Source organism: Pieris brassicae, chromosome 10 (assembly GCF_905147105.1).
Source record: "Pieris brassicae chromosome 10, ilPieBrab1.1, whole genome shotgun sequence".
NCBI classification, from domain to species: Eukaryota; Metazoa; Arthropoda; class Insecta; order Lepidoptera; family Pieridae; genus Pieris; species Pieris brassicae.
Genome location: NC_059674.1, coordinates 4,641,409 through 4,669,158, shown reverse-complemented (window position 1 = coordinate 4,669,158; position 27,750 = coordinate 4,641,409). Strand labels below are relative to the sequence as shown.

Sequence of the window (27,750 nt, the reverse complement as noted above, 5' to 3'; positions counted from 1 at the left end):
AGAAAATTAGAATTCAACTGTCAGATATCAATCTGTCAGAAATCAGAATTTCAGAATCTGGTTATGTTGGTTGGAATAACGGGTTCTTCTAGTTTCTGATTTTTTGACTCTTTATTGAGTTGACTAGGTTTTATTCGTAGTCTAGCTGTACTTTATAAAAACTACCAGTCTCATAGTATTCCGTTAGGACGCAAAGAGGTTTCTTGAACAATGCTGTGATGTTTGATTTTGTGTTTTAAGTGAATGTTTTTAATGGCGGCGCACTACAAAATGTTTATGTGAAAAGTGTTAAAACAAATTGGATTTAATTGTTGTAATGACTAGGACCGTTGGTAAGAACTAATTTGGTTATTAAAATCTCATCTTTATATATTTCTTTTGCTAGCCATGTTTGACTTGTCATAATCGGGTGTTTAATGTTTTTTTGATGTAGATAACATGTAACAACATTTGTTTACTGTGTGTGAGGTTTGTGCAAATCAGTTTCTAGGCCAGTGTTGGTCAATAACGCGCTTGTGGCGAGCCCTGTTGACATTTTAATGCATCTCGCAATAGTGTGTCGCAAAAGGGAAGTAGGTCATGTGAGTTCAGGGGGCGGATTGCGCGCGCAATGACGTCAGAACATCCCTTAGCCGCACCCCCAAACATTCACTTTCAATGTATAACTGATAAGTAGGCCACCTACATAGTACATATTATCTACAATCTGATAGGGAGAAACTGTGACAGTTGCTACTGTTTACATTGCCTACTTAGATGAAACCTTCACAATTTTTAATATTATATGTATATCATAACAGCAATTGGCCAAAGTAAGTTTGCTATTTTTGGTAGCACTTGCCTACTATAAGCACATTCCATGGCTCTGTTACTATGTTCTTCTGATGCCAAGATCCAATCTAGTATTTCATAACTTAATGGATAATAAAATGTAATGGTAAGGTTTAATAAATCTTGTATTATTTGTTTTAATTTTTTTACTAGTATTTTATTAAAGTAAAAAATATAAAGTGTAGGATTACAAAGATGGGAGTGCAAGCATATTTTATAATAGATATGAAATGGATCTGGATAAGTGTAACTGTAGGGAATTTTTTGTAAATTTAAAATTTTCCCTCATAGTTTAAAATTTTAATTAAATTTTTTTGGACAAATAGTTTTTTTTTCACTGATAAAATAATTAACATGTCATGTATATTTGTCGATGTGTAACATACCCATCTGTTAATTAAAAAAATAGATATATAATATACATGGGTATTAGTAAACACAGTTGGTAAAGCCGTATAATAATTACTTTGGAGGGTAATGAGATAAATTGTTTTGTGTATGTATGGAAGCTTCGCAAAGTGCTCTTGATTTGTATATGAGTTATCATGAATTAATACTACTCCCGATAACAGTGCACAGTAAAGGTTAGAACATTAGAGTAAAATTCCGAGTTAAGACTATGTATTCCCTTCCAAATTTCTATACCATGGAATACCATGGAGTACTGGGTATCAAATGACGCGCATTAACATATTGTTGACATATAGAATTCAGTTTCGCGGTCATTTGGAAGGGAAGGCTAAATTAGCCTCCAAAGAGCTTGGTGTCCTCAGCAAAGCGAGATGGTACTTCACTCCGGGCCACTGCTTGCAACTCCATGAAGCGCAAATTCGGCCCCACATGGAATACTATGCTCAGTTCTGGGCGGGAGCTCCCCACTACCAGCTCCTTCCACTGGACTGTATTCAACAAAGAGCTATTCGAATCGTCGACGACCAATCACTTTCCGTGCGGCTTGATCCCTTGGCGTTATGTAGAGATGTTGGGTCACTTTGCATCTTCACCCGCATTTACATTATCATGAGTTTTATTATCGGACCTCAAGGCAAAATACCATCCGTATCACCTCGACGTCCGTCGTTCCACAACTGAGCGTTTTCTAAGGCAGTGTTTTGCCGCGCACCACCACTATGTGAAACCAGCTGCCCACTGATGTATTTCCGAAACAATTCGACTTAGGGTCCTTCAAGAAAAGACCGTACCGATTCTTAAAAAGCTGGCAATGCACTTGCGAGCCTTCTGCCATTGTGAGTGTCCATTGGCGGCGGTATCACTTAACATCAGGTGAGCCTTCAGCCCGAGTGCCTCCTGTGCGACCATAAAATTTAAAAAAATATGTCAAAAAGTAATGTTTCAAATAAAATCTCATCAGTTAAATTTGCTTGAAGAAATTATGACAGAGAATATTATACAATTAAAATGTAACTAAATTTAGGATTCTATCACAAGGTACATGTTGCCGTGGTTTGGGGCGGTGATGGCGGGTAGGGCGGATGGCGGGGGATGAGCCGGCTGCTGTGCTGTCTGCGCGGGCGTCACGACATGGGCGCCGCGCTCTCGCACCCGCAGGTAATGTCTTTAATCTATTGCTTACATTTATTTATTGGCGTTCTGAAACCACTTGCGACTATTACCCTTGAGCTGTGTGCAAATTAATGCTTCTCTAGGGAAGAAACACATCATGAAGAGCTCTCATAGGCGCTTCTCTTAATATTTATATGAATCAAATGAATATATATAATTTTTATTTTTCAGGAAGGGGAGGCGTGTGACGGTGGTGGGCCCGCCTCACCGCCCACCATGGCCGACGTGATACGGTTAGTATTTTTCTTTTTATGATAGGCTAAAGATTATTGGAGATCTTTATCAGTAAAAGGTTGTTGAAGTATTGCGTCTGAAGTGATTTATGTAATACATAATACTAAAACAGTAAAAGATACATAGTAAATAAAATATATAAATCATACGTATTATGATAAATTAAAACAATTAGAACTACAAAAATAAAGTGCGTGAGTACAAAGTGAAGTAAAACTTTTACGTGTAATACGTGAGAAGTGAAACTTTTTGTAAATTAATTATTACTAAGGTAAAAGCCCCAAAAGATGACTGATTACTGATGAGACTATATACACACTGTATACGTGCTAATGATAATATAAATAAATAAAAAATCTGCATTAATTTTATTTACTGCACAAGACGTTATGCAACAGAATTGCCATCTAAAGTTCTAATATGTAACTACTAAACGAATACATCAACCAATAGCGTGTACTCTTTCTCACTCTCTCTCAATCGGACTCAATCGCTCTCTCCCTTTTCTTTGACAAAAACGCTGCACTCAAAATTCAAAATCAAAATCGTCAATATTTTACCCTCATGCGCCTAAAGAAGTTTTACTTCAAAAATAATGGGAAAAAGTAATACAATATTGAACCATTATAAGAAAATATATTGCTCTTAATAAAAACAGCTCAATGAGGCATCGGCCTTAGATTTCTGTATGTGTTATCTTTTCTATTTATAAGTATGTAGGTGACCAGCTTGTGTGATCGTCGCCTTCCCAGTATTCGTTTATTTTCTAAAACAAAATTGCGCATAAGAAAAAGCCATTCGTACACACGATATTTGAACGTACCTCAGATGAGAGTTAGGTAATTGTAACTCAGAAGATAATATTATATATTCCAGTGAAAGAAAGAAGAAATCGGGTGGTGCAGGACTGGGTACTCTGAGACGGAGAATAGCGGCTGCTGCACGCAGGCCTCGCGACTGTCGGCCTGATCGTGGTGAGGATCTGTATTAATACTTCGGATATAAACACGCCATTAGAGCATTAGTGTACAGGCAGAGACTGGAAAGATCTTGAAAATACGCTTGATCAAAGATAAACTTATATGCATTTTTTTATTTATTTAATTACAAATTTTGTGGTTCCGAAATCATACAACAGTATGTGTCCATAGGTCAGGATATGATAAATGCAATTTCACTACTTTACAGGACAATTGAATTATTAAGAAATCTTGAAGGCACTATTAAAATATGAAACACTTGATATATTAATAAGTCATACTCGGAAAAAATGTACTTATCATTGTCTGATCTGTGACCACAATAGTATATTTCATTGATGATGATGATTTTAATTTATCCCTAATGGGAAAGACAAGTCCAGCCAGTCAAGCCTGTCATTGCTAAGTGCCGACAAATTTGACAGTTGACAGTCTGAACAAGTCGCAATGACGTTCCGCACGTGTACTGAACAAGAACTGTATTTTTAGAATATAACTATTTGCTTTTTTTCTCTTCGCAATAGATTCGTCGTATTCGTCGTAAAGTGTTCTCCGAAGCATTTTGTGCAGACTTCTGGTGGTGTTCATTTAAATAAAATATCTTCGAAATTACTCAGTTTGTGCAACAAACAACTAAACTGACAAGAATAATTTGGAAAATTGCGCCAACCGTAAAAGAATATGAGCAGAGATTTCTTTTGTTTTCTTCACCCATTCTGGGTAGGCAAAGGGAACTAAGCCCAAGTCTTCAGTATAAGTTTTTTATTGATATGTAATGAAAATGAAATTTAATGAATGCAACCTAACCTAACTCATTGAATCAAATCATTAAATCTGAATTTGAAACAAATTAGTAGCTTCTTTGAATTTTTTTCATTTAAAAACTTCATGGTTGGTTTCTTTTTTTTAATAGACATTATTTCGACATTTCGGAACGAGAATGCATGAGTGGGGAAAAGGTAAACAAAAATCTCGAGTGTGTAATAGCCCACATCCCGAACGCTATACGTCCTGCAATACGCCACTTTTTGAGCAACTGTATTAAAAATATGTTGCAGCCATTTAGCTTATTTAGGCATTCAATCAATAGCATCTTAACTAAACTATTACCAGCCGTATGGCCAGAAAGATATTCAGCCAGTTGATCAAACAGCTAGGTAAATTACTTGGATCGATGACGAAACATTACTTGCCTAGCCTTTTGACTATAAATTCAATTTAGTTATGGCCACTTAGCTACGAGCGTCGAAACTTCAATTGTTTTGTAACTATTCCACTTGCTGATAATCAATCTTGGGGTAAAGCACTCCAATGTAAACAATGGCTGCTTATGTAAATTTATTTTTAATAATAATTTCACGAAAAGGTTTAGCTTGTTAGTGCTTCTCTCGGGCTTCGGTCGCAAATTTAATTTATTGGCCGCATATCTTAATTATGCGATATTGTAAGTCGGCGATTGGTTTTAGATTGGCTATTGATGTTCTACCATACTGTGTGGAGACTTCCACTAATTATTCCTACTATGTCATGTGTCAGTTACTGCAGACTGGTTTGTCAATCGCTGTTTGCCTTCGAAGCAAGATCCTCCTTCACCACGACAATGCTTCAGCGCACTCCGCAATACGGACTGTTGAATGTTTGACTAAGGCAGGTATCGAGATAATGAGTCATCCGTCATACAGTCCGGACCTGGCGTCCTGCGACTTTCATTTATTTCCAAGAACTAAAGATAAAATTCGAGGTATTCGCTTTACGAGCCCTGAAGATGCGGTGAAAGAGTACGAAAATGCCATAGAAGAGAAGAATGGGCCCACTGCTTTTCTCAGTGGTTCCATCGAATGCCACGATGTGTAGAGAGGAACGGAGATTACTTCGAAAAACAATAAAAGTATTGGCAACTTTCTACATTAAGCCTCTAAACATTTTCAGTGTTACCCGCGTGTATATTTTATTCCTTTCAACCATTAATTAACCTAACGAGTTACAAAACGATTTCATTTACCATTATTTATTTATAAGTTCTTAAACAATATGCATGCTTGAATAACGTTACAAATTTTAAATACACACACATCAGTTATATGACAACAAAAAAGTACAAGTAAGGAAATAAACACATTAAGACATAAAAGGAGGTACTTACTACAAATAAGTGTATGAATGTTGAGCAAATAAGCTTTTGGGTCAAACAAAAGACTGCCCTGTGTAGACTATTAAATGTGCTGTCTATAGTAAAATTTACGACTTCCGTCTCACTATAAAAATGGACTAATAGGTCTGTGTTATTCATATTTACGACACATAACATTTTGTTTTATCTGTAACCAATATTTCTTTTACCCTTAGGATGCGAACATGCGCGTTATATTCGGTCGGTCGTAAGTGGTTGGCGCGTGGCAGAGGTGTTTCTGCTATGCGCCGAGTTAGAGGCGGGGGCGGCCCTTCGTGACTTGGTGACGCAGGCGGAGTTGGCACGCGAGCCAGCGGCAGCTTTGCACGCGGACCTGGCAGCGTTGTTACGTGACAGAGTGGCCTGTGATGTGGAAGTATGCGGCGCGGGTTGGGCCCTACCAGCTCATAGGCTTATATTGGCTGCACGGTGTACATACTTCAGAGATTTGATGCATCGGTATCCCAAGTATGTTATTTTTTTTGGCCTAGCTTAGTAGATATCTCATGATGTATAACTATCTATTTATTTAAATATGCTGAAATTGGTTTGCCCCATTTGTTATGGCATGTCAATCAAAAATGTAGAAAAAAAAACATTACTAATAAAAAAACTTCTAATATTACACTAATAATATGTTTTAATTGTTAATTGATGATTCATTCACATGTAATGTTCAATATAAATAACTTTTTAAATTAAAACATTTATGTATCGAATATTGGAAATGAGGAGGAGTGGTTAAAATTTTGGTCCTTCGAATCAGAATATGACATTTGCAGGTCGAGTCGTGTGCCATTGGAGGGTGCTTGTGCAGGGCTACGCAGGGAAGAGGGTGAAGCCCTACTCTTGGCCTTGTACGCTGGGGCTGCTCCGCCACCAACGCCGCCCTGTCCTGCATGTCGCAGTAAGAACTAATATTTTGTGTTTACTTAAGGCTTAAGGGTTAGCTTAAGGATTGCCAATTCAAAGGAATAAACGTAAAAGTTGTTTTTGTATAATAAAAACACAAAAATATTTTGTGAAAAACACACACATAGATTACGTTCTTCCGAAAACCATGTCCTTGTAATCCCATCTCATAACTCCTCTCTGCTTGATGAATCCTTTAAGGTATCTGTAGTTAGGCTATGGAATTCACTTCCCGTCCCTATTCGCTTAGCTCCTTCTCTATCGTCCTTTAAATTTCTTCTGTACAAACATTACCTGTCCACATCGTATTCCTACTTTTCTTTTAACTACTAACTGACGTGAGACTGATCTTATTTATTAAATTATCATAAATCATAATAATTTTTAAATCCAAAACAATATTTGCACACTTTCAAATGGATATATATACCAATGTAAAGTTTCAAAATATACAAATTTATTCACACGTTTATTTAAATTTATAACATCGTTTTCAGAATGGGAGCGCGGTGTGGGCTCTGAAGTAGACCTGGACATCATCAGTGTTGAGAATACGGCTACTTGTAAGTATAAAATATAATTTTTGTTTTGTTTTAGATTTTCTAATAGACATACGTTTTCATATGCAGGCTTCTATTTAAAAATATTACGAGAACTATTTCTCTTCTTCGTAGTCTTTATTGAAAGTCGGGTCTTGGAAAGACTTGCTGCCTCCATCCTGCTCAATCTCTCTCCTGTCTCATGGTGTTAGGGATTGAAACTTCAATTACTAGTCTGAAGACTAGACAGTTCTCACCTGGAAGAATGGATTCAGTAGCTAAGCATCCGTTTTTAAAAGATCCTTACGTTTTCATTTATAAGAGCATTTAAGTTAATCAACGGCGGATATTATACGCATACATAATATTACTAGGCGAGCAGGCGGCTCACTTAAAGTACTTATCGCTGCCCATGGACACCGGTAACATCAGGAGAGTTGCGAATACGTTGTCGGCCTTACGCTTTTCTTTTAAAAGCCTAAATCATAACGGTTCGGAAATACCTGGAATGACAACTGGTTTCATGTGTGGTGCGCAGCAAGAAGTGTCTCATATATATTAGTACATACCCTTTTTAACTGAAGTGTTTGACATATTGTACGTCCTGCTACAATTGAGTTATAAGGAATTTTCTATAATTTCAGACCGTCGATCCTGCTCATGCCGCCGTGATGTGTCTTCTATACGTCGTCTGTCAGCCATACTTGGGTTTTCACTTGATTCGCTTTATAGGGATATCAAATATTTACTGGATTCTGGTAAGATATGCAAAATACTAGTACAACCAGGTCTGAGATCAAATTTCTCTATCCATGTGTGTGCAGTTTGTCATTTTGAGAGCAAAATTCCTATAAATTTCAGCTTTAGTCATTTATTTAAAAAATAAAGAAATGTATGTTTACATACTAGTACTTTAAATCTGCATATGTCATTGTAAAATAAAATCTTATATTTCAGGCGAATCATGCGATGCTCGTTTATCATGGCGGTGTGAAGGTGGATCGGCGTACGGCTTCCGCAATGCCCTGGAACTGCCTTGTCACACACTTCTTTTAGCTGCGAGGTCACCGTTCTTCCGGTGAGTAGGGCAGACTACTAAAAATACTTTGTTTGGAATTGGTCACGTGAGCAAATGAAGATATTTATTCTGATAAAAATCAGTGGCATTACAGTCGGTTGTTTTATTATTTTTATAACATTATAGCATTATACAGACGAAGACGTAGTATTTACTGGACCATCGATTCAATCTAATATGTGACCGTTTTATCGTCACGTGACTGACGTATTAAAATCACTTAATAATGGATTGTTTGATAAATAAATGATTAGAATTTTTATCTTATTCATTTTATGAGTGTTGAGTATTAGATATTTTTGTCTAAACTGATAAATTCAGAAATTAATTTGATTGTGCAACACAAATTGGTCACAATTTCTCCGTCCACTAAAATGCCTTCATACTATATTATATTATATAAAAACTTAATTAACTACAAGTAATAATTACTAAAAAAAATTCAAGATAAACCACTCCTTATATGAAAATTGTATTCGTTTTAACAACAAACTCCAAAGCGAAATTAGAGAGTTATCTCTGAATAATTTCAAACCACTTGTTAAATTAATTAATAAAGCTTTTTACAAATTTAACGAATATTTAAATGATTCTAATCTTAAGGGATTGATTGAAAACTGTATATTAAAAAGAGTGGCGGAGAGTTTCTTGCCAGTTTTTCTTGCTCGCTCTGCACACTGGTAGTAAATGTAAATTTACAATCAGTTTAACATATTTTCTGTTGACTTTGATAAGTGTACTTGTTTACCTATATGAATAAAGTTATTTCGAGTTTGAAACACTAAGGTTTAATTCCAACATTTATTAGAACATGTTATTGACGTCTGTGCCTAGTGTCCAGGTACCGGTGTCTTTAATAGTTGACGTTATGTGTGGTGTTGGACAATAATGCAATAATATTATTTTTTACAGTAGTGTGATGTGTCGTCGCGGGTCGACAGGCGCCGGCGCAGGTGGGACAGTGTGTGTCGATGAGAAAGTTCTTCCAAGAAGGTTCGCACACGCTTTGTTGCACGCCGCTTATACGGACCAGGTATGGAGTCATTGTAACGACTGTCAAAAAGTACCATCGTGAACGAACACTGTTACGTCATTATAGTTCGACAGTAATCTTATACTTTATATATATAATAATACTTTATATGATAAACTAGCTGACCCGGCAAACGTCGTTTTGCCATGTATGTTTCCAGGAAATATTTTTTTAGTTCAATAAAAATAGGGGTTGATCGTCGGGGGGTGACAACAAAGGGTTGTTTGTATGCATAAAAATTATTGTCTAAAAAATTATATATAGAGATATATGGAAATTAAAAATAAAATATGATTTAAAAAAATGCAGTCTTATTGTGGGCTCTGATTAACTATTAACTTTCTCTATTTTTTAGAAAGAGATCATTTTTCTTACTTCTTACTCTACAATAATAATTGTATCTATGTCCGTTAGAACAGACATAATTTCTACCAATACGCAAAATTTTCAGCTTTAAAATATTTTTTAACATTTATTTATTTTACACAATGTAAAACACATAAAATATTACATTTGAAAACATTTCGTTTTTAAATCTCTTCTTTAAATACTGTATACAAAGTTGAGAGGCGATTGAAACATTAACCCAACAAATAAAAAAATAATCTTAAATTCGTTATAAATACAGTATAAAGTAAGATAGCGGTATGTAATATTACAGGTGGATCTTAGCTTGATAAGCCGAAACACATCATCGCCTTCAACGAGCGGCAACTCAACCGGGACGGCTGTAAGTGTAATTTCAATAAACTGATGACTTACCCGAGGCTTCGCCGGCGTGGGATTTTGGGCATCAATTTTAATTTCCTATATGACAGACTTGATTGCCCTTTTCCATCCCCTTTACGATAAAAGGTCCAAGGGCTATATCCCTTTTAAATTTCATTAAAATCAGTACAGTGATTTAAGAGTGAACACTTAACAGATTGACTTTCGAATTTATAGTAGTAGGGGTGGTAATGTTCCAGGTCTTTAGGAATACCATCTGTAGATGGAAATCGATAAAAAAGGGTTCTAATTGAAGCATTATGATAATGTTGTTCCTAGTTTGTATATTATTAGAAGAATTCGTGGAGAGGATATCACTTTGTCAGATATCTCTTATCTAGTCACATCGGCATATGATCTTTTATATTTCTAATTTCAATTTATACCCCCCCCCCCCCCTACTTGCCAGCAAGAGTAAGCAAAGCTTTCAAAAATAATTGTATATAAACATATAAATTTTTTGTAGGAATTCCCGAAAATGGATTTAGTTTTCACGCATAGACAATATGTGGGTTGAATGTGTAAAAAATAATAAAATCAAAGACCCACCCCACCCCCTACGTGCTTACGTAATACTCGAACGGTCCCCTATGGACCAGTCCACTTTTCCACCTGTGCATAATTTTTTGACATCACGCGTTTCTGGATATTACATACACTTAGGTGACAAGTATTTAAAGTCGGTGAATGTTATATGTAGTACCATTTTCATTGAATCATTGTTTTGTTGTTAAATCTTAGAATTATCTTTCAGTCGCGCAGTGGTCGAAGCTCAACTACGTCACAGTTGGACGACGCGTTTCAGCTGTACGAAATAGCAAGGTACTTTTGGTTTACCTTATTGAGTTATGTATCCGAGGCTTTATGTAATTTATTATTTATTTATTACAGAAATACACACATTATCCTTACTGACTATACGATAATGTCGAGAAAAAGTAAATAAAGTATATAATATTAAACACATAATATATTTGCGAACATATATGTATGTCGATAGTGACAATATACAAAGCTAAAACAGATTACAATGCTAAACAAAATATACAAAGAGCGTACCAATTCTTGAAAGGCCGGCAACGCACTTGCTAGCCTTGTGGCAATGTGCGTGCCCATGAATTTAAATTGCAAAATGAGTACATAAAAACGTATGTTACAGGTTTTTGGAGATGGCGATCGTGTCCCAAGGGTGTGAAGACGCTATACTGTTCGCGTTGTCTCCTGAGACTTTGCCCCACGTCCTCCGTTGGTGCGCACAGCCCCACGCCAGTGCTTGGGTCCATCGGTATGGTTATTTATCATAAGCATTTTTTTTAACATGGTAACTGCATTTTCAGCGACTCCATAGACTTCTTTAGCCTTTCTTCTTTCTTGTTATATTTCTACATAATTTGTTTTTATGTGTAAATTCCTGGGTATGCTTTAAATAATATTACAACAATAGAATATAAGCGACATAATGAAATGTTAATTGCTTTGTAAAGAGTGCTTGAGTTTCGCTATAGTATCGAAGAAGTCGCTTAACGACAAACAGACTATTTTTTGTTCTTTCAATTAATGAATGTTAAAAGTATGAATCTTGTAATAAAGTCATAATTTCTTTTCTGATTTTTATGACATTTTAGTGTTTACAATTTTGGTCTATAATGCAATGCAGGAATAGTTTGAAAGTGAATCTTATCTTTTGAATGAACACTTAAAGGTTCATTCAAAATATCCTGGTTTATGTTCATTCATACTTTTGTAAGTGTAATGATTACATAGTAGAGTACATAGAGTAGTTAAATTGGTCCTTCCAACATTCTCTCCTAATCGCACCAATGATAATCAAATTTCCAGGCAAGCAATGCGTTACCTTCGCGATGAATTCCCCACGATAATGTCCTGTGCCGCATCAGCACGGTTGCCAAGAGCGGCCTTAGCGGAAGCCTTGTCTTCGCAGTTCCTTCAAGCGAGCGAACCTCAAGCGTTGAGAGCGGCATTGCGGTGGGCCGAACGTGCTGCAGATACGAGAGGTGATTTATAAAAATATACACATTTATTTAAGAATTTCATAGTTTTGTATTTTGCAGATGAATATTAGTAAATTTTCAAAAGCTGCTAGCTGTTATATAATAAAATTGTATTTTATTTACATGAGAAACTTAACATTACGTATATGCGAGCGAGATCCACGTCCCAATTTCAGTCTAGTAGATTCACTCTGACATGTATTTTTAATGCCCTTTTGAATTTGTTAAATGAGCAGTGTTGGCCTAATGGCTTCAGCGTGCGACTCTCATCTCTGAGGTCGTAGGTTCGATCCACGGCCGTGCACCAATGGACTTTCTTTCTATTTGCGCATTTAACATTTGCTCGAACGGTGAAGGAAAACATCGTGAGGAAACCGGCTTGCCTTAGACCCAAAAAGTCGATGGTGTGTGAGGCACAGAAGGCTGATTACCTACTTGCCTACTCGATTAACAAATGATCATGAAACAGATACAGAAATCTGAAGCCCAGACCTAAAAGGGTTTTAGCGCCATTGATTTATATTTTGAATTTGTTAAACGAGCGTAAATTGCGAATTTTAAATGGTAATTGATTAAATAGTTTCACACCCTAATAGTTAATAGACTTCTTCAAATAATTTGAACGCGGCTTCGGCAAGATAAGTAAACTCGCCCGGGGAGTGTTGCGTGAGGTTGTGTGTTTGATTTGCCATTTGTCCATGCTAGTATGGAAAGAGTTATTTTTTTTTTTTAAATTAAGATACGTGCTATATACATATAGTTGTTTAACCATCATAATTTTGGTTTTTTGGTAGATTTTATTAGTCTGTGTTAAAAAAATTTATCTAAATAGTGCTTTTATTAATTTTGTAGTATTTGTAAGTTGGAATTTATGTCAGAATCAGGGTCTATACAGTTATATTTGTTGAATTCCTTCCTTGCATTTTATAAGTAATTGGCTTTGCTGGACTTTTAGTGATCTCACTTTCTGCGTGTTTATATTCTGCGGTTTCAACCGCCTTAATTCGGCCGTAGCGTAAAGATTTTTATTTATTACTAACTATCAAAGAACAACCAATGCGAATCTTTGAAAAAACAAAAACTAAATAGTTTAGGCATATGCTTAAGATTTCAAAATTAATTTTACTTAACTTATACAGTAACACAGATGACTATGTATATGTGTATATATGTCGCAGCCAACTAGCTTAGTTAGCCGTTGAATTAACAGCCTAGCCTTTTAACTTTATTAAGCTAGTTGGCTGCGACACATAGATTACAAACAAAACAAAAAATCTATCCCCTTTATAATATTGTGCCTACATGATTAATACAATTGATGTTTTAAAATAGACCAGTATTGACCAACATTCATATTAACTAGTCGTTTCTTGAAGAGCCTCTTACTATACTCAGTACCTTATAAAGTCAAGAATACCAAATAGGGACATTTATAGGGTGAGAAACGATGTAAATTGGATGTAATTAGAAAATCCGAGTGCACAAAAATAGAAAGTTTATTGAACACGTCACAGAAGTATAAACAAGAAGGAGTAAAAGAACTTGTAGAAGAATGGCACAGCAAAAGAAATAAAATTAAGCGGAGTGATAAGTCCTCAACGCAAATAATAAAATTACCAAAAATTATAAAAGCTATCAAATACGGAGTGCGAAAGCGGTCTGCTGGTCGCCGCGGGCCGGCTCAGGTAGTCGCGTGCGAATATATAGGCAATAACATGCGATCTCGCTTGCGCGCTACCTGAGCCGGCGCACGACTCAACAGAATTAACTATATACAACAAGTTTCGCCACGTCCGTCCGATCACTGAAATTAAAAATTTAGTTTTAAATTTATCATAGGGCACTACACATTGGTGACCCCGACGTGATCTAAACACGCAACCTTCTGTTTCGTGGTATTCGTGTCTTTATAAGGTACTGAGTATTGTAATGAAAGGCTCTTCAAGACACGACTATTTAATATGAATGTTGGTTCAAGACTGGTCTATATTAAAACATCGATACATTTGTATTAATCATGTAGGCACAATATTAGTTGTATTCTGCAATATCAAGTGTTATTTTTACAAGCGTCGTGCAATACGTAGTAATGAACCGTACTTTTAGACGGAGGTTCGTGCGAGCCAAACGTAGTATGGCACACAGCGCACTCGGTGTCGCGACGCGCGCGTGGCGGGCGACGTCGTGACGTAAGCGAGGCCGGTGTGAGGGACGCGCTCGCTTCCCTCGTGCCGCACTTGCGGACTGAACATTTGCCGTCCGACTGTGACCTACTTCAACAGGTAAGTTTAGCTCCCTTAAGCGGGTTTTAGATAGATAGTGATATAACGTCTTCGGACGTACTCGTCATTAAGGTCGTGTTAGAGGCGCCGTACAACTTCTTTTACTCTCCCCACTCTTTGGCAAGCCTTAGCCAGGGATTCCCTACCGTCTCGAAGTCTGGTGCCCTCCACACTGCTAATCACAATAAGTTTTTCTAAACTTTCTGGATCTCTGCATCAGTTAGGATGCTGGTAACGGTGTCGAAATACGAGTTTTTACCTGCAATTGTCTTAGTATGGACACGATTTCCTTAGTTTTCCAGGGAATCCTAAGCTTACGCTTGCAACAAACCTGCAACACACATACACACATTTCCAGAGTATCTATTTTTCTCCTTGCTCGTTCTTATTGTCCAGGATTCAGCCTATAAATGAAAAACTGAGTTACCAGTCACCTGATTTCTTCTTGTATAGCCGTGTTCAATTGTTTTTTTTTCTTAATTAATGTAAGAACTTTGCAGATGATCCGTCGTGGTCTGATCCCTGCGCCAGCGCACTTGGAAAGTGGCGTCAACTCAGCCGACGCATGGTTAGGCCGCGGGGCGTTTCGTTCACCTCGCTGTTTTCTGCCATACCTCGATGAGATTAAGGTATCGGATTTATTAAGTGTCTGTTTCACAATGAATGGATAAAGCAACAAATAGCTATGCAACACATAAATTATTTGGAAGATAAAAGTTCCGAATAAGAAACTTCGCGTTTCATCGGACTCATAACTTATGATGGTCTTTATGTGACGAATAACGCTACCTGACAGTCCTGAACAATGCTAGTGTTTATCCTACCAATAAGTAATAAATAGCATATATAGAACTTATCCGTACATTGTGAAATAGGCCCTAAATGTTTTTTTAAGTGTTAATATTATTGTATCTACTAAAACAACTGTTTTTGTGAACTATATGAAAGTTCAACAAAAGTTTACTAACTTTATTCGAATAGTTCTTTTCCTTTTACTATACAATAATTTTTTTTTAAATGTATGTACATAATCGATATAAATATAATAAAAGCACCAACAATGTAATAACCAAACTAATGTATCGATCCTGATGAGCCATTGCAAAAATTAATTTAAATTTCTTACAACCTCGAATTGAACAAAATACAGAGAGCAATGAAATACGTTTTTATACCATATACTTGTAATATCTATGACGCCAACCAATCACAAGCAGGTTGATAGAAATACTTTTTTTTATTTTCGGGTGTTATTTGGAGATTTCCATAATAGGAGGTTCTTCATATATATGACGGCGGTGATAGGTAGTTGGTACAAAAAAGACGGCGATATCGAGCGCTAGCGGCATGTGACGTCATCACCCCACTTAGCTCCGGGTTTATAAAAACCCGAATCGCCGCTGTATCGGCACGCGTTTCTCTGGTTGCGTCGAGGTGCACGGACCGCAGTCTTAACCGACTGCCACCTCTCTCCCTCACTGCTATTATTTGTATTGGTTAAATTATTATTTAAATTGTATTTCGTGCTTTACTTCTGATGTCTGAGCCAATTCCAACATATATTATTTGCGCGAACTGTCCGAAGTTTTAGGTTGCTATTAGTGTGCAGTATTGTTTATATTGCACTTTTTAATTGTATATATAACTAGTATATATATGCAATCTAATAGTTTATCGATTATATTTCACTGTATTTGTCCTACCTTTATCAAAATTTAAAACGATGGCGTAAACTTCACTTCATAAAAGTCTAAATTAGTTTGTTAATCGTTATTATTTCACCATTTCACGATAATTGTTTTGTATGTTCTAGGCGCTAGTTAGCTCCCAAACAGCCCCAGCCGCGGAGCTAGCGGCTGAACGTCGCGCGCGGATGTTGCACAGAATCCCCGACGCACTGTACATGTTAAGGGATATAGCGCCCGAGCCGCGCGCGAGCACCGAGCACGCGTGCATCCCGCCACGGTTGTTGTCGCGTGCACGTGCACGTGTACGCGAATTGCGTGGGACCCCGAACGCTGCGCGTGCGCTGGCTCTGCACTCGGATCAGAGGCCCGTGAATAGGCAGATAGCGTTGCGGGCGGTTCGGGAGATGTCTCTGCCCGATGGATGTGCCGAGTTGTTATTGGATGGAGAGGATAATGACAGGTACTTTAAGACTAGAAGATTTCGTTGAGTTACCTATCACACCCATTATTGGAAGCCTCCCCCCACCATGCACAGAATGTGTAGTTTTTATAACACTCCATTTTTCCCTGAAAGTTGCGGCTAATATTTTCATCTTAGTATAAATTGTGAATAACGAGCAGTGTTGGCCTAGTGGCTTCAGCGTGCGACTCTCATCCCTGAGGTCGTAGGTGCTATCCCCGGCTGTCCACCAATGGATTATCTTTCTATGTGCGAATTTAACATTAGCTTGAACGGTGAAGGAAAACATCGTGAGAAAACCGGCTTGTCTTAGACCCAAAAAGTCGACGGCGTGCGTCAGGCACAGAAGGCTGATCATCTACTTATCAATTAGATTAACAAAGGATCATGAAACAGATGCAGAAATCTGAGGCTCACACCTATAAAGGTTGTAGTGCCATTGATTTATTTTTATTTGTTTTATCAATTGTGTTTAGTATATTTCAGTTTATTTTAACACTAATTGGACACTTCTTTAACTATAACTTAGACTTACGGGTCAGTTGGTAGAGGGAGATAATTTAAAGTGAACCATTTTTATTTTCATCTCTTCAATTAAAAAAAAAAAAACGGTATCAATTTAAATCACATTTTTCTCCTGATTTATAAAAATGATATTAACCTGATAAGTAAAAATATTATAGGGAGTCGGCAGTCGCGAGTGGGGTGGAGGGCCGAAGTGACTCTCGCGGAGCGACTTCAGCCGAAGTTGAGTGTTGCAGGTGAGCTTAGAAATATAAAAAATTACCACATTTTACTTGTATATACATATATATTGCTTAACGAAATATTTAATTTTATGTGGATATATATTTGGGGGAATAATTTGTATTTTTGTTTGTCACAAATAATCTCAAAAACGACTGAACTGTTTTAGAAAAAATCCTTTATCTTTATCCATTAGAATGCTAAAGTTATTATTGTTATATATGATATGTTTATTTTCAAAATATACAAAAAATATTGACTTATTTATATAAAAAAAGTATAAGCCTAATTACACTTTTGAAGTGAAACTTCTTTATCGGCCTTGGAAAAAAATTACTGTCACATTTTTCCGTTACGCGCCATCTTTTTCTTGTCCATACCACGGTTGATTCGAAGAGATAAGAAACATATATAACAACGATTACAATGATAGTAATAGTTCTATTACAATTAATGAAATTCTATAATAATCTTAGTAGTAATAAGGTAAAATGAAATAATTATATTGTTTGTATTCATGTCTATGACAATAAAAGCCTTTTATTAAACTTTATCTTATTTAACTTTATTTAACCAATGTCTGTAAAGTTGCATATAGTAGATCATTTTTAGAAAAATAAGGTCATAAAGAAGTTTCACTTCTTACGTGTGTACACTAGTACCCGCACACATTTTTAACTCAGTGTTTCCCACGCCCCACATGGACGCAATTTTATTGTTAAAAAAGTTGTTAAGCTATTCGAATATTTATTTGCATTTCAGTCCTTAATAAAACTCGATGCATTTCTTTAGTTGAAAAGTTCAAGACAAAAAAAAATATTTAATTACAGATCGAGTACGCGATGCGGTTCAGCCGGTAGTCTAAGAGCAGCGCCTTCATTGCACTTGCCAACTGGTAAGTGAAGAAATTGTCTGAAAAATCGAGTTTCGAGTTTGAGAATCTAAAAAAAGTTTCGTGTGATTTTGCGTTTCTCTGGATGACTAGTATGAAAAGTTTTATAAATAGATTTAATTAAAAATCAACAGAACCGATCAATAATGCAACTATCTATAAAAATGTAAAATGAACCTTTTTAATTATTATACATAAACTAGCTGACCCCGCAAACGTCGTTTTTCCATGTATATTATTTCCAGGAAACATTTTTTAGTTCAATAAAAATAACCTATCTACTATAATAAAAATAGGGGTTATCGTCGAGGGGTGACAATTAAGGGTTGTATGTATTTTTGTATGCTGTATCAAAAAATAATAAAAACAAAATGTTTTTTGGGGTGGAAACTCCTTATCACTTAGAGGTTTGAAAGATAGATAGTAGCCGATTGTCAGACTTATTGAATATCCATAAAGAAATTCATGAGCATCGGTCGAGCTGTTTCTGAGGAGTATGGGAACGAACATTGTGACACGAGAATTTTATATATGTAGAGATTTTAATGAATAATAAATGTTTTCAGAGCCTCATAGTACGAGTTCCTGTCGTCGCGAGTTACCCGCCAGGCCGCCTGACACGCCACATAGGTAAGACCAAACCAAAATATCATTTAAAAAATGCTTTTAAATTATATTTAGTGAACAACTCTTCGCATCTCCTTTTAGTTACCAAGATATTGGTTCAAAAAATGTATTGTAAACACTGTATTACATATTATTTTCCTAGGTATTTGTTTATTGAGTTAGGTTAGGTTTTATCATTGTGATAATTGCAGCCATTACCAAAATCGTCTGTGTTACAGCCTTAGAGTCTAAACTCTAAATGCCTATGCAGTCGAAAAGAAATTTCAACCAAAAAACATTTTTATACAGGAACATAAATACGGAAAAACTTATCTATCCCTTAAAGTCATCGTATAAACCCCAAAATCATATTCAGTTAGTATGAGACAATCACTAATAGATCAGTCAAATGCGTCCAAAACTACTCCAAAAGCAGAAATCCTCATCTAGGAGCCATAAACCGATACTTACCAGACGTTGCCAATGGGCGATACAGAAATGCAGCTGACCAGTAAGCTCATATCTAATCGCTTAATCTCGAATTGATTTGACATTTGTAAAAGAATATAAAAAAGTACACGATCTCCGGCGAAGTCAAGACCTCATCCTCATAATTATTCGACTCTTATTGTCTCAATCTGTTCCAGCTATCTCTTTTATTTCATCTTCTCAGGTTTCTGGTGGGCATCCTATCTTTTTTATTCCCACTGGGCCTTTCCAAGTAATTATATTTTTGACCAATCTGTAAACAAACGCGGGCAATGGACCGGCCCATTTTGTAATTGAACGTATTATAAACAAAATGCACGTTAATGAATGTCACTGTCAATCATTGGTGCATAATCTGTTGTTTATTTCAATTCTCGTTCTTCATAGGTCCACCTTGGGTCGTTTATCGGCAGCTGTTCCAGACGTAGCGATGGCACCGAATGGAAACACTCACTTGCTGACGCCGCACTATCTTTACACGAGACATGCGCACGCGCCGAGACCAGGTGAGTTTAGTAGTTCAGATGGATTACCTATTTCAGTTCAGACCTATACCTTTATAAGAACCTAACTGGTCCAGGAATATATTGTCCTGTTTGATATTGGTCTCAGAAAGTTTATAAACATAACATATTATATTCAGGAAATATAAAGAAGTTCAGGGAAGGGAAAAAAATATAATCTTATACCTATATATTTTTGGGCAGAATACGGAGGAGGCGTGGGCAGTGCTGGCAGTGCAGGTAGTGTGGGCAGCGTGAGCAGTGTGGGCAGTGTCGGTGCCGGCCTCGTGCAACTCGATTTGGGAGATGGCGCTACACACACGCCAAGACCCGGTAAGATAATATTTATTAAATAAACCTCAGGGGAAATGGCAACACTAACTGACAATGCAATGACATTTAGTTGCTAATGTCATTGCAAGACAATTGACAATATAAATACAACTTTTGTCTATTGCTTGTTGGCTCTCATGAAACCATAGGATTATTTCATTATTAAAAAAAAAATATTGAAATATTAGATTAAGATATTTAGAAAGATCGGATGTACTTGCGAGTCTTCTCTACGTGGTCATATGACTTGAAGAAAATATATATAACTAGATTTCCCTAATTTCGTACTAATATGATTTTTTAGCTTTCCCCTTTGGTAGCTAGATTCAAAATATAGAACATTTGCTATGCTTCTCCATAGAAATTTTTCGGAAAAATACTTAGGACTAAATGAAATTAAACTTTTATTTACAAATAAAAAAAATAATTCAATTTTTCTCCATAATTTTAGGCTCTTCGTGTTTTAAGCTTAGCAACATATTTTGAGGTTAATTTTTATTATATGTAAAGGTATTTGTTATAATTTTCAGGATCTCGTGCACAGCGAGCTGCGATGTCTGCGAGGACGCATAGAGAGCATGCGCAGGTAGTATTTTTTTTTAAATACGAGCGAAAGTAAATGACCTATATTGGGATCACAGAGTTCACTATTGGCACCCACTGTTAAATGAACAAACATATATTATATGCTCCTAATGGGTGAGTCACAGGTCGTTCATAGACAATATCTATACATTGTATGACTTACTTGACTTAATGTCCTATAACCCCTAGGTGGGGCAGAGGGCGTCCACAGTGAGTCTCCATCGCGTTCGGTCTTGAGCCTCGTGTTTCACCTCGCTCCAAGTCTTTCCGGCTCTCTTTGCCTCGTCCGCAACTGTTCGGCGCCAGGTTTGTTTGGGACGGCCACGCTTCCGCTTTCCTTGCGGATTCCAATCAAGCGCCTGCATGGGAATATGATTGAGATCCCTTCGGAGTGTATGGCCTATCCAATTCCATTTGCGTCGCTTGATCTGCTGGCTGATCGGGGTTTCTCGACAGCGCTCCCAAAGTTGCTCGTTAGAGATCTTTTCAGGCCAGTAGATGTTCAGAATACGGCGAAGACAGCGGTTAACGAAGACTTGGAGTCGGTGCGAGATGTGTTTGGTGACCTTCCACGTTTCACACCCATAGAGCAGCACAGATTTGACGTTGGATCCGAATATACATTGTATAGTCACAGAAAAATAAATTTATATTTTATTTGTCAGCGTAAAGCCGTACAGGTTACAAGTTTTGACAACCATGAATTGTGTGAAATAAAATTTGTCAAACAACGCTTCGGGCGTCGTTGAACTTGTCTTTCGTCATTTGTGACATGAGTATAATTATTTGATACACAAATATCCGTTTGACCTTTGACTTTGACAGTTGCACATCAACACATTATCTGAATTTTAATTTTGTATCTGTTTCCAGAGTTCCTCTTGTGGTCGTGGACGGACAACTGACGACGAAGATCTGCGTGTTGCTATAGAACTTTCTGTTATTAGAGGTCCGTATTCACCGGAAAAGAAAATATTGTATGGTCTTTGATTAACATAGCTTTTACACATTGAAAGAAAACAATTTTTTGACCGGATTAAAGATATTTGTATTATTATAAACATATAATTAACCCCGGAAACGTCGGAAAAATTAAAAATTATTTAAATAATTATAAGTTTATAATAATACAAATAGCTTTAATCCGGTTAAAATTTTTCTTTTCTTTCAAACAAAATATTGTGAACTGTCTGTCGGTTTTGATATGGTTCTAATTGGATAGTGATCAAATCATATTCAGGTAGAATTAGGACATTGTACAACATCATCAAAATCCGTCCAGTAGTTTTTGAGATATCCACGTATTTCTGGCGGGACATGTATAAAATTTAAATAAATAATGTTAATAGCTATTTGAAGTCCTTTGGGTACTCAGGTTATAATATTGTATATTTTATTTATCTTTTTGATTTTAAATACGAGGTTTTGATTTGACCCTGTTTTGCAGCGTACGGTTCTCTCCAGGCGAGCGGCCGTCGTGCGGATTTGCTGCCAAATACCGGTTCGTATATAAATGAAATAGAAGGATGTGATATATAACATATGTTTGACGATCATATTTAATTTTAAAAACAAAATTTGTAATTCCGTCCTACACGTCCGTCGCATCCGAGCACCCGAGGGCAAAAGAATAAGTGTCCCCGTTCAGTTTCTAATTTTGTAACACATTATGAAAACTTATCTATTTTGACTCTTTTAACCAAAAAAATTATTTTGTTTGTTTCTGTTAATTCCTTACTCTGTGGTAAAAAGACACAGAGTACTTTATTTATTTACAATATACTGGGTTTAGTATTAAATAATATTTTTTTTAGATTTTTCAGCACTTCGCAGTCGTGCTTCCCCGGCCCTGTCGCTGGAGGGAGCCGTATCAAGGGGCATAGAGGGAGCGGCCGGGGGCAGCATGCAGAGAGCTAGGAGCGCTAGGAATTCGCCTCATGCGAGGACACGTGAGTGATATGAATTCCATTATTGTAACTTGCTTTAACTTTCGACTAACTTTTGATAGCGAATAAGCTGGATCGTGGAGTTGATGTTCAAATGTTTTATTTGCTATGGGCTGTTAGAAAATATAGAAAATAAATACATCTATTTGTATTAAAATTGATAATTAATTATAAAATTGATACATATTTTTACAATGCAATTTTCTTGACCGATAATAGAGTCGCTATCATAATTATTAGTAATGCCAGTAAAAAAAATATCAATTATATGGGGAATAATTTGATGTTATGTTGGCTAACTTAATAATTTATTGATATGTCTTATGTATCGAGAAAATACAGTTCTAGGCTTAAATAAATGTGACACAAACTTAGCGACAACTGATGTGATAGGTTTTGTTACCTGTACTATTATTATATTTTAAGATACATAGCAATCAGAACCGTTGGATAATTAAAACTTAGCCATTGTAATTAATAATGGAAGGAATAAAACAAAATTAATTGTATTTTTATTAGATATCCGTTAATAGTAAATTTATTTATTATACGCATCAAAATGGCGACGGTAGTACCAACTTCAGCCGCCGGCCAAGAAAAGACTGTGGCACTTTATACGTCAGGCTCGTGACTGTGACGGTCACAGAATACTAACATCGACAAACATCTAGCATATTTGTTAAAATTTTCGAATCATCTTATTAAAATATAGTTGTTTTTTTGACGTATGTGAGTTATTAAAATTATGAATATTAAATTGTTTATAAACAATACTTAGAATTAATAATTACTATATAAGTTTAATGGTCACTAATCAAGAATCTGTATTGTTTAATTAATCAATTGTAATGTTTTAGTGTCAGTTAGCGGCATAAGCGGAGTGAGCGGTACGGAGCGAGTTAGTACGGAGAGGGAATACGATAGGTATGTCGATTAACATATTGTGTGTACATACATTTGGTTTAAAAAACATCTAAGTTTCAATGCGATGGAGAGGTAAAATCTGCATTCTTAGATAAGGGCCCTAGATACGGAACCAGTATCTCGAACAGACAGTAAACAGAAAAACCTCGGGTCACTAGTAGACAAGGAGTCAGAATCTGGAGATTTTACGTAGGGTCACAAAAAATGCTGCAAAATTGTAGCGAACAAAACGGTAATTGGCTAAATAACGTCTCCAGTTCAAAGCTCATATTGTTAATAATAACTTAATTATCAGACAATACAGTCCATTAAGCTGGCACTTCACCGCTTAATTATTAGTTAATCTTCGTAAAGGATTTAACATGTTTAATTTTGATGTCATGTTAAATAATTTCGAAGTATGAATATATAAAAAAGTAGATGATTCATTGAATCAGCTATCTGCTATATTATGTTCAGCAGTTACTTATTAATTAAAATCGAATATTGTAATTGAAAAAGTAATACCGGAAGAAAAATATGGACTCTCTACAACTTCCAATCATAAGGTCTGTTATTTCTTTATACGTAGTAAATGCATGCGTATGCGTGTACGGTATAGGTGTACGTGTATTCATGAACTTCTTGTTAATTTCAGAGAGGGTGGTGTTTACAGTGGTGAAAGTAGCGTGAGTCGTGGACGTTCACACAGCCCCGCTTATCGCTCCTAGCGCACACACAGACCCGGTGAGCACACACACATATATATATGTCGATACATCTGTTTTATGAGATCACAAAACACAGATAAAGCCCTCGTTCAAGTGTATTTTTAATGGAATTCCGTTTTCATTTCAAAAGAGTATGACGGTAAGTAGGTTTAGGGGTTGGTGTCACGTGATAATTTTCATACAAATTATTTCAGCGGCAGTAGGCTTTACGAAAAGTGATTTTGTCGATCTAACTTTTAATAAAGCGTCCCATGTTGGTTAAACGACGTTTCCCTACAATTCGAGAACGAGAAATAAAATTGAGTGTCCATGGGCGGCGGTATCGCTTCACATCAGGTGAGCCTCTTGCCCGTTTGCCTGCTATTACATAAAAAAAAACTCTTTAACAGTCAAGAAGCATTTCCTGCTCTGATAGGTCGTTATAATATTGGTACTATTATTTAATTAAAGTATTAAAAATAAATGATATAAGATTTAGATTCTAATTCGTATCTAAGTTACTGTCTCGTCCCATCCACTGATAAATACGGCAAATTTCATACAGAAATATTGTGTGACAGCTTTTGAAATTATAATTAAATTTGAGATTTCTTCATTCTAGAAAACGATACCCTTAGATTAAAAAAAAGTAATAAAAATATATATATAATAACCTTAAAATTATTACTTAATTTTTTCATTTTTTTTTTCATTGTATTGTGGAACCTTTTAGATTTTATATTTAGTAAACTTGTCGCTAATTTTTTTATGAACTTTAGTATTTTTTTTTCTTACTGTTGTTGCCTGGGCAGCGATCGCTCGTTAACGATAAGGCCCGTTGGCTCTTGGACATGTTTGTTATTAAAATTTCGTCTAAATTAGTCTGTTTCAACTAGCTTTTTAAATAAGATAGTTTTTATAATGCCTATAAAACTGACTCGTGACTTAATTTAAAAAATGGGTTTTCAGACGTACGCCGGACAGACTGACGTCATAGTACGCACCTCAAGACGAATAGACACACGCACTGACATCAATAATTGTTCAGCACTTCCTGAGGTGTACTAAAAGACTTTATAAACAAGTTATTGTAATTTTTAAGAAATATTGGCGCACACGAAAAGTATTGAATCGTGTTTTAACTTTGGACAGTATTATGAAATTCTCGCTTGTCAAGCAATGTCTAGTCAATGTAATCAAGGCTAAATAGAATAAAATTTAAAATGTGTCAAAAAATTTTTTTTGAGTTTTTTAATTTAATCTATTTTTTATTCTCATTTAACTTGAAGCGGAAAACCAGATAAATTGTATTATTTTCGGCCATATATGATCTTTTTGTGTGCGTCAAGCCAATGTAATATAATGTAAATAATTTGTACATTCTCTATATATAAATTATGTAAAATCTATTTTAGTTCCTCCTCTATATGTAAGTGTTAGAAAGGGACACGATATGTTAAATTTTGTACAAGTGACAGTGACAGATCTCATGCATTTAACGTTCGTATGACGCTGAAGTTCTCTACTTTTTTTACCACTAAAATGTTCAAAAGTAATTGGTAACTTTTATAAGTCATAAATGTCCACTGTCATAATTGACATTTGAGTTTCCTGTACGTTCTAGTGATGTCTCTTTCTAAACGCATACAAAAGAGATGGAAGCACGATAATGCAATATAGTATAGTGGTTGTGTATTATGTAAGCGACCAAGATAGTATGTACATTGAATTTACTGTCATAAAAATATGTTTCGATTAACAGAATACAAGTTTTAACATAAAATTAAAAAAAAATATCATTTATTCATATAGGTACACTTGAACGTCAAAAATAGAAATTTGTATAAAATGCATCTCTTTTTACATTTACTACCAGTTCTCCAATTAAAGGCGTAGAATGGAAGAGAAGAACTCTTTTTAATCGCCATGTATTTTGTTCTAACCAACGTTTGTAAGGAGCTGCACATGACATCTTAAGTAATAAATAATAGTAAAATAAATTAAAAACAAAGATTTGTCTCAGATTGTCAAAGATCCTCTATCAGCAGGCATGGTGAAGTAGGAGCACGCACTTTCTCGCACATTCTCGTCGATACAACACACAATAGTCAAAATAACTAACATCACATACACGAATTCAAGTTCGACCAGTCAACACAATTAGCACCCGTTCACGAGTATCACGCATGGTCAGCCATCGGCCCCCATACTTTGGGGAGACAACCCAACGCATGGACGCCGCCATAAAGGAAATTATTGCTCCTTACACTAAGTATTCCCAAATACTGAAGTTTATGATGCAAGTGCCACACTACACAGACTCAGCTAAAAACAAAAACATGATCCAGCGAGCTTACCACGTAACTTAGCGTTTTCAAAATTGAATTGTCATACTATTGGATCCTTTATTGTTAACTCCATCCATATTATTTATTTTAATAGTAGTCAATTGAGTTAAGGACATCAAAAATACGTGGTAAGCTTGCTGAATTCGATTTTTGTTGAAGACTTAGGCCAATGTTGCATTTATAGTTTAAAAGAACATTTTAATTTTTTTAAATGTAATTATTTAATTGTAAAACATCATTGGAATTGGTTTATATTTTTAAAATGAATGTCGAAATCACACATTTATGACAGTAAATACATATATTGATGCACATATGTTAGTTTACATGGATCTTAAGCAAATGGATGTTAATATGCGTCTCGCTCGTTTCCTATTGAAGTGAAAACGACCGTCCTTTTTACGTCAATGTCAAGGCATCACTGGCGTTTGTCAGATGCCTTTGACGTTACGTCCTAATTTCATGATTTGACATTTATGGTGTGACAGTTTGTCAGTGATGCTTTTGACATTACGTCTTAATTTCATGATTTGACATTTATGTTGTGACAGTTTGTCAGTGATGCTTTTGACATTACGTCTTAATTTCATGATTTGACATTTATGTTGTAACAGTTTGTCAGTGATGCTTTTGACATTACGTCTTAATTTCATGATTTGACATTTATGTTGACAGTTTGTCAGTGATGCTTTTGACATTACGTCTTAATTTCATGATTTGACATTTGTTGTGACAGTTTGTCAGTGATGCTTTTGACATTACGTCTTAATTTCATGATTTGACATTTATGTTGTAACAGTTTGTCAGTGATGCTTTTGACATTACGTCTTAATTTCATGATTTGACATTTATGTTTACAGTTTGTCAGTGATGCTTTTGACATTACGTCTTAATTTGATTTGACATTTATGTTGTGACAGTTTGCGTCACGGTGAGGTTTACTTTTAAAATACTAGTCATCTAATTAGATCCTTATTAGATTTTTTACGTATACTGAACCAGTCCTTTTCTATTTCGTTGAAAATGAGCGGGACGTACATATTTTTCTTTTAATTTGCAGACATCGGAAAACTGCGCCTGCTCACGGCTTCATGCCCCATATGAAACTCTGGTATTA

At 35.8% G+C, this 27,750-nt stretch overlaps 1 protein-coding gene across 2 annotated transcripts; it reads left to right on the top strand.

Annotated features, from left to right (window-relative positions):
* The first annotated feature begins 54 nt into the window (after window positions 1-54).
* On the top strand, window positions 55-26,140 carry LOC123714904 (BTB/POZ domain-containing protein 7). Of its 2 annotated transcripts, none has more exons than XM_045669563.1 (29): window positions 55-332; window positions 2,281-2,400; window positions 2,587-2,648; window positions 3,526-3,623; window positions 5,976-6,267; window positions 6,582-6,706; window positions 7,209-7,274; window positions 7,895-8,008; window positions 8,208-8,328; window positions 9,241-9,361; window positions 10,023-10,091; window positions 10,884-10,951; window positions 11,289-11,414; window positions 11,969-12,144; window positions 14,248-14,423; window positions 14,924-15,052; window positions 16,237-16,571; window positions 17,255-17,332; window positions 18,149-18,213; window positions 18,777-18,840; window positions 19,693-19,811; window positions 20,013-20,141; window positions 20,672-20,727; window positions 21,600-21,675; window positions 22,174-22,227; window positions 22,550-22,675; window positions 23,530-23,596; window positions 24,234-24,322; window positions 25,255-26,140. In XM_045669563.1, the coding sequence occupies exons 2-28, from the start codon at window positions 2,335-2,337 to the stop codon at window positions 24,304-24,306; spliced, it is 3,051 nt and encodes a 1,016-aa protein (XP_045525519.1). In that variant the 5' UTR covers window positions 55-332; window positions 2,281-2,334; the 3' UTR covers window positions 24,307-24,322; window positions 25,255-26,140. The 2 variants fall into 2 exon arrangements, with proteins under 2 accessions (XP_045525519.1, XP_045525518.1); XM_045669562.1 differs by having other exon boundaries at window positions 22,541-22,675.
* Window positions 26,141-27,750: the final 1,610 nt, after the last annotated feature.

Bases quoted from the DNA above. Each gene is read 5' to 3' on its own strand.
- LOC123714904 (XM_045669562.1), top strand. From the start codon at position 2,335: ATGAGCCGGCTGCTGTGCTGTCTGCGCGGGCGTCACGACATGGGCGCC. The intron at 2,401-2,586 runs GTAATGTCTTTA...TTTATTTTTCAG, and splicing joins CCGCGCTCTCGCACCCGCAG to GAAGGGGAGGCGTGTGACGG. The intron at 22,228-22,540 runs GTTCGTATATAA...TATTTTTTTTAG, and splicing joins GGATTTGCTGCCAAATACCG to ATTTTTCAGCACTTCGCAGT.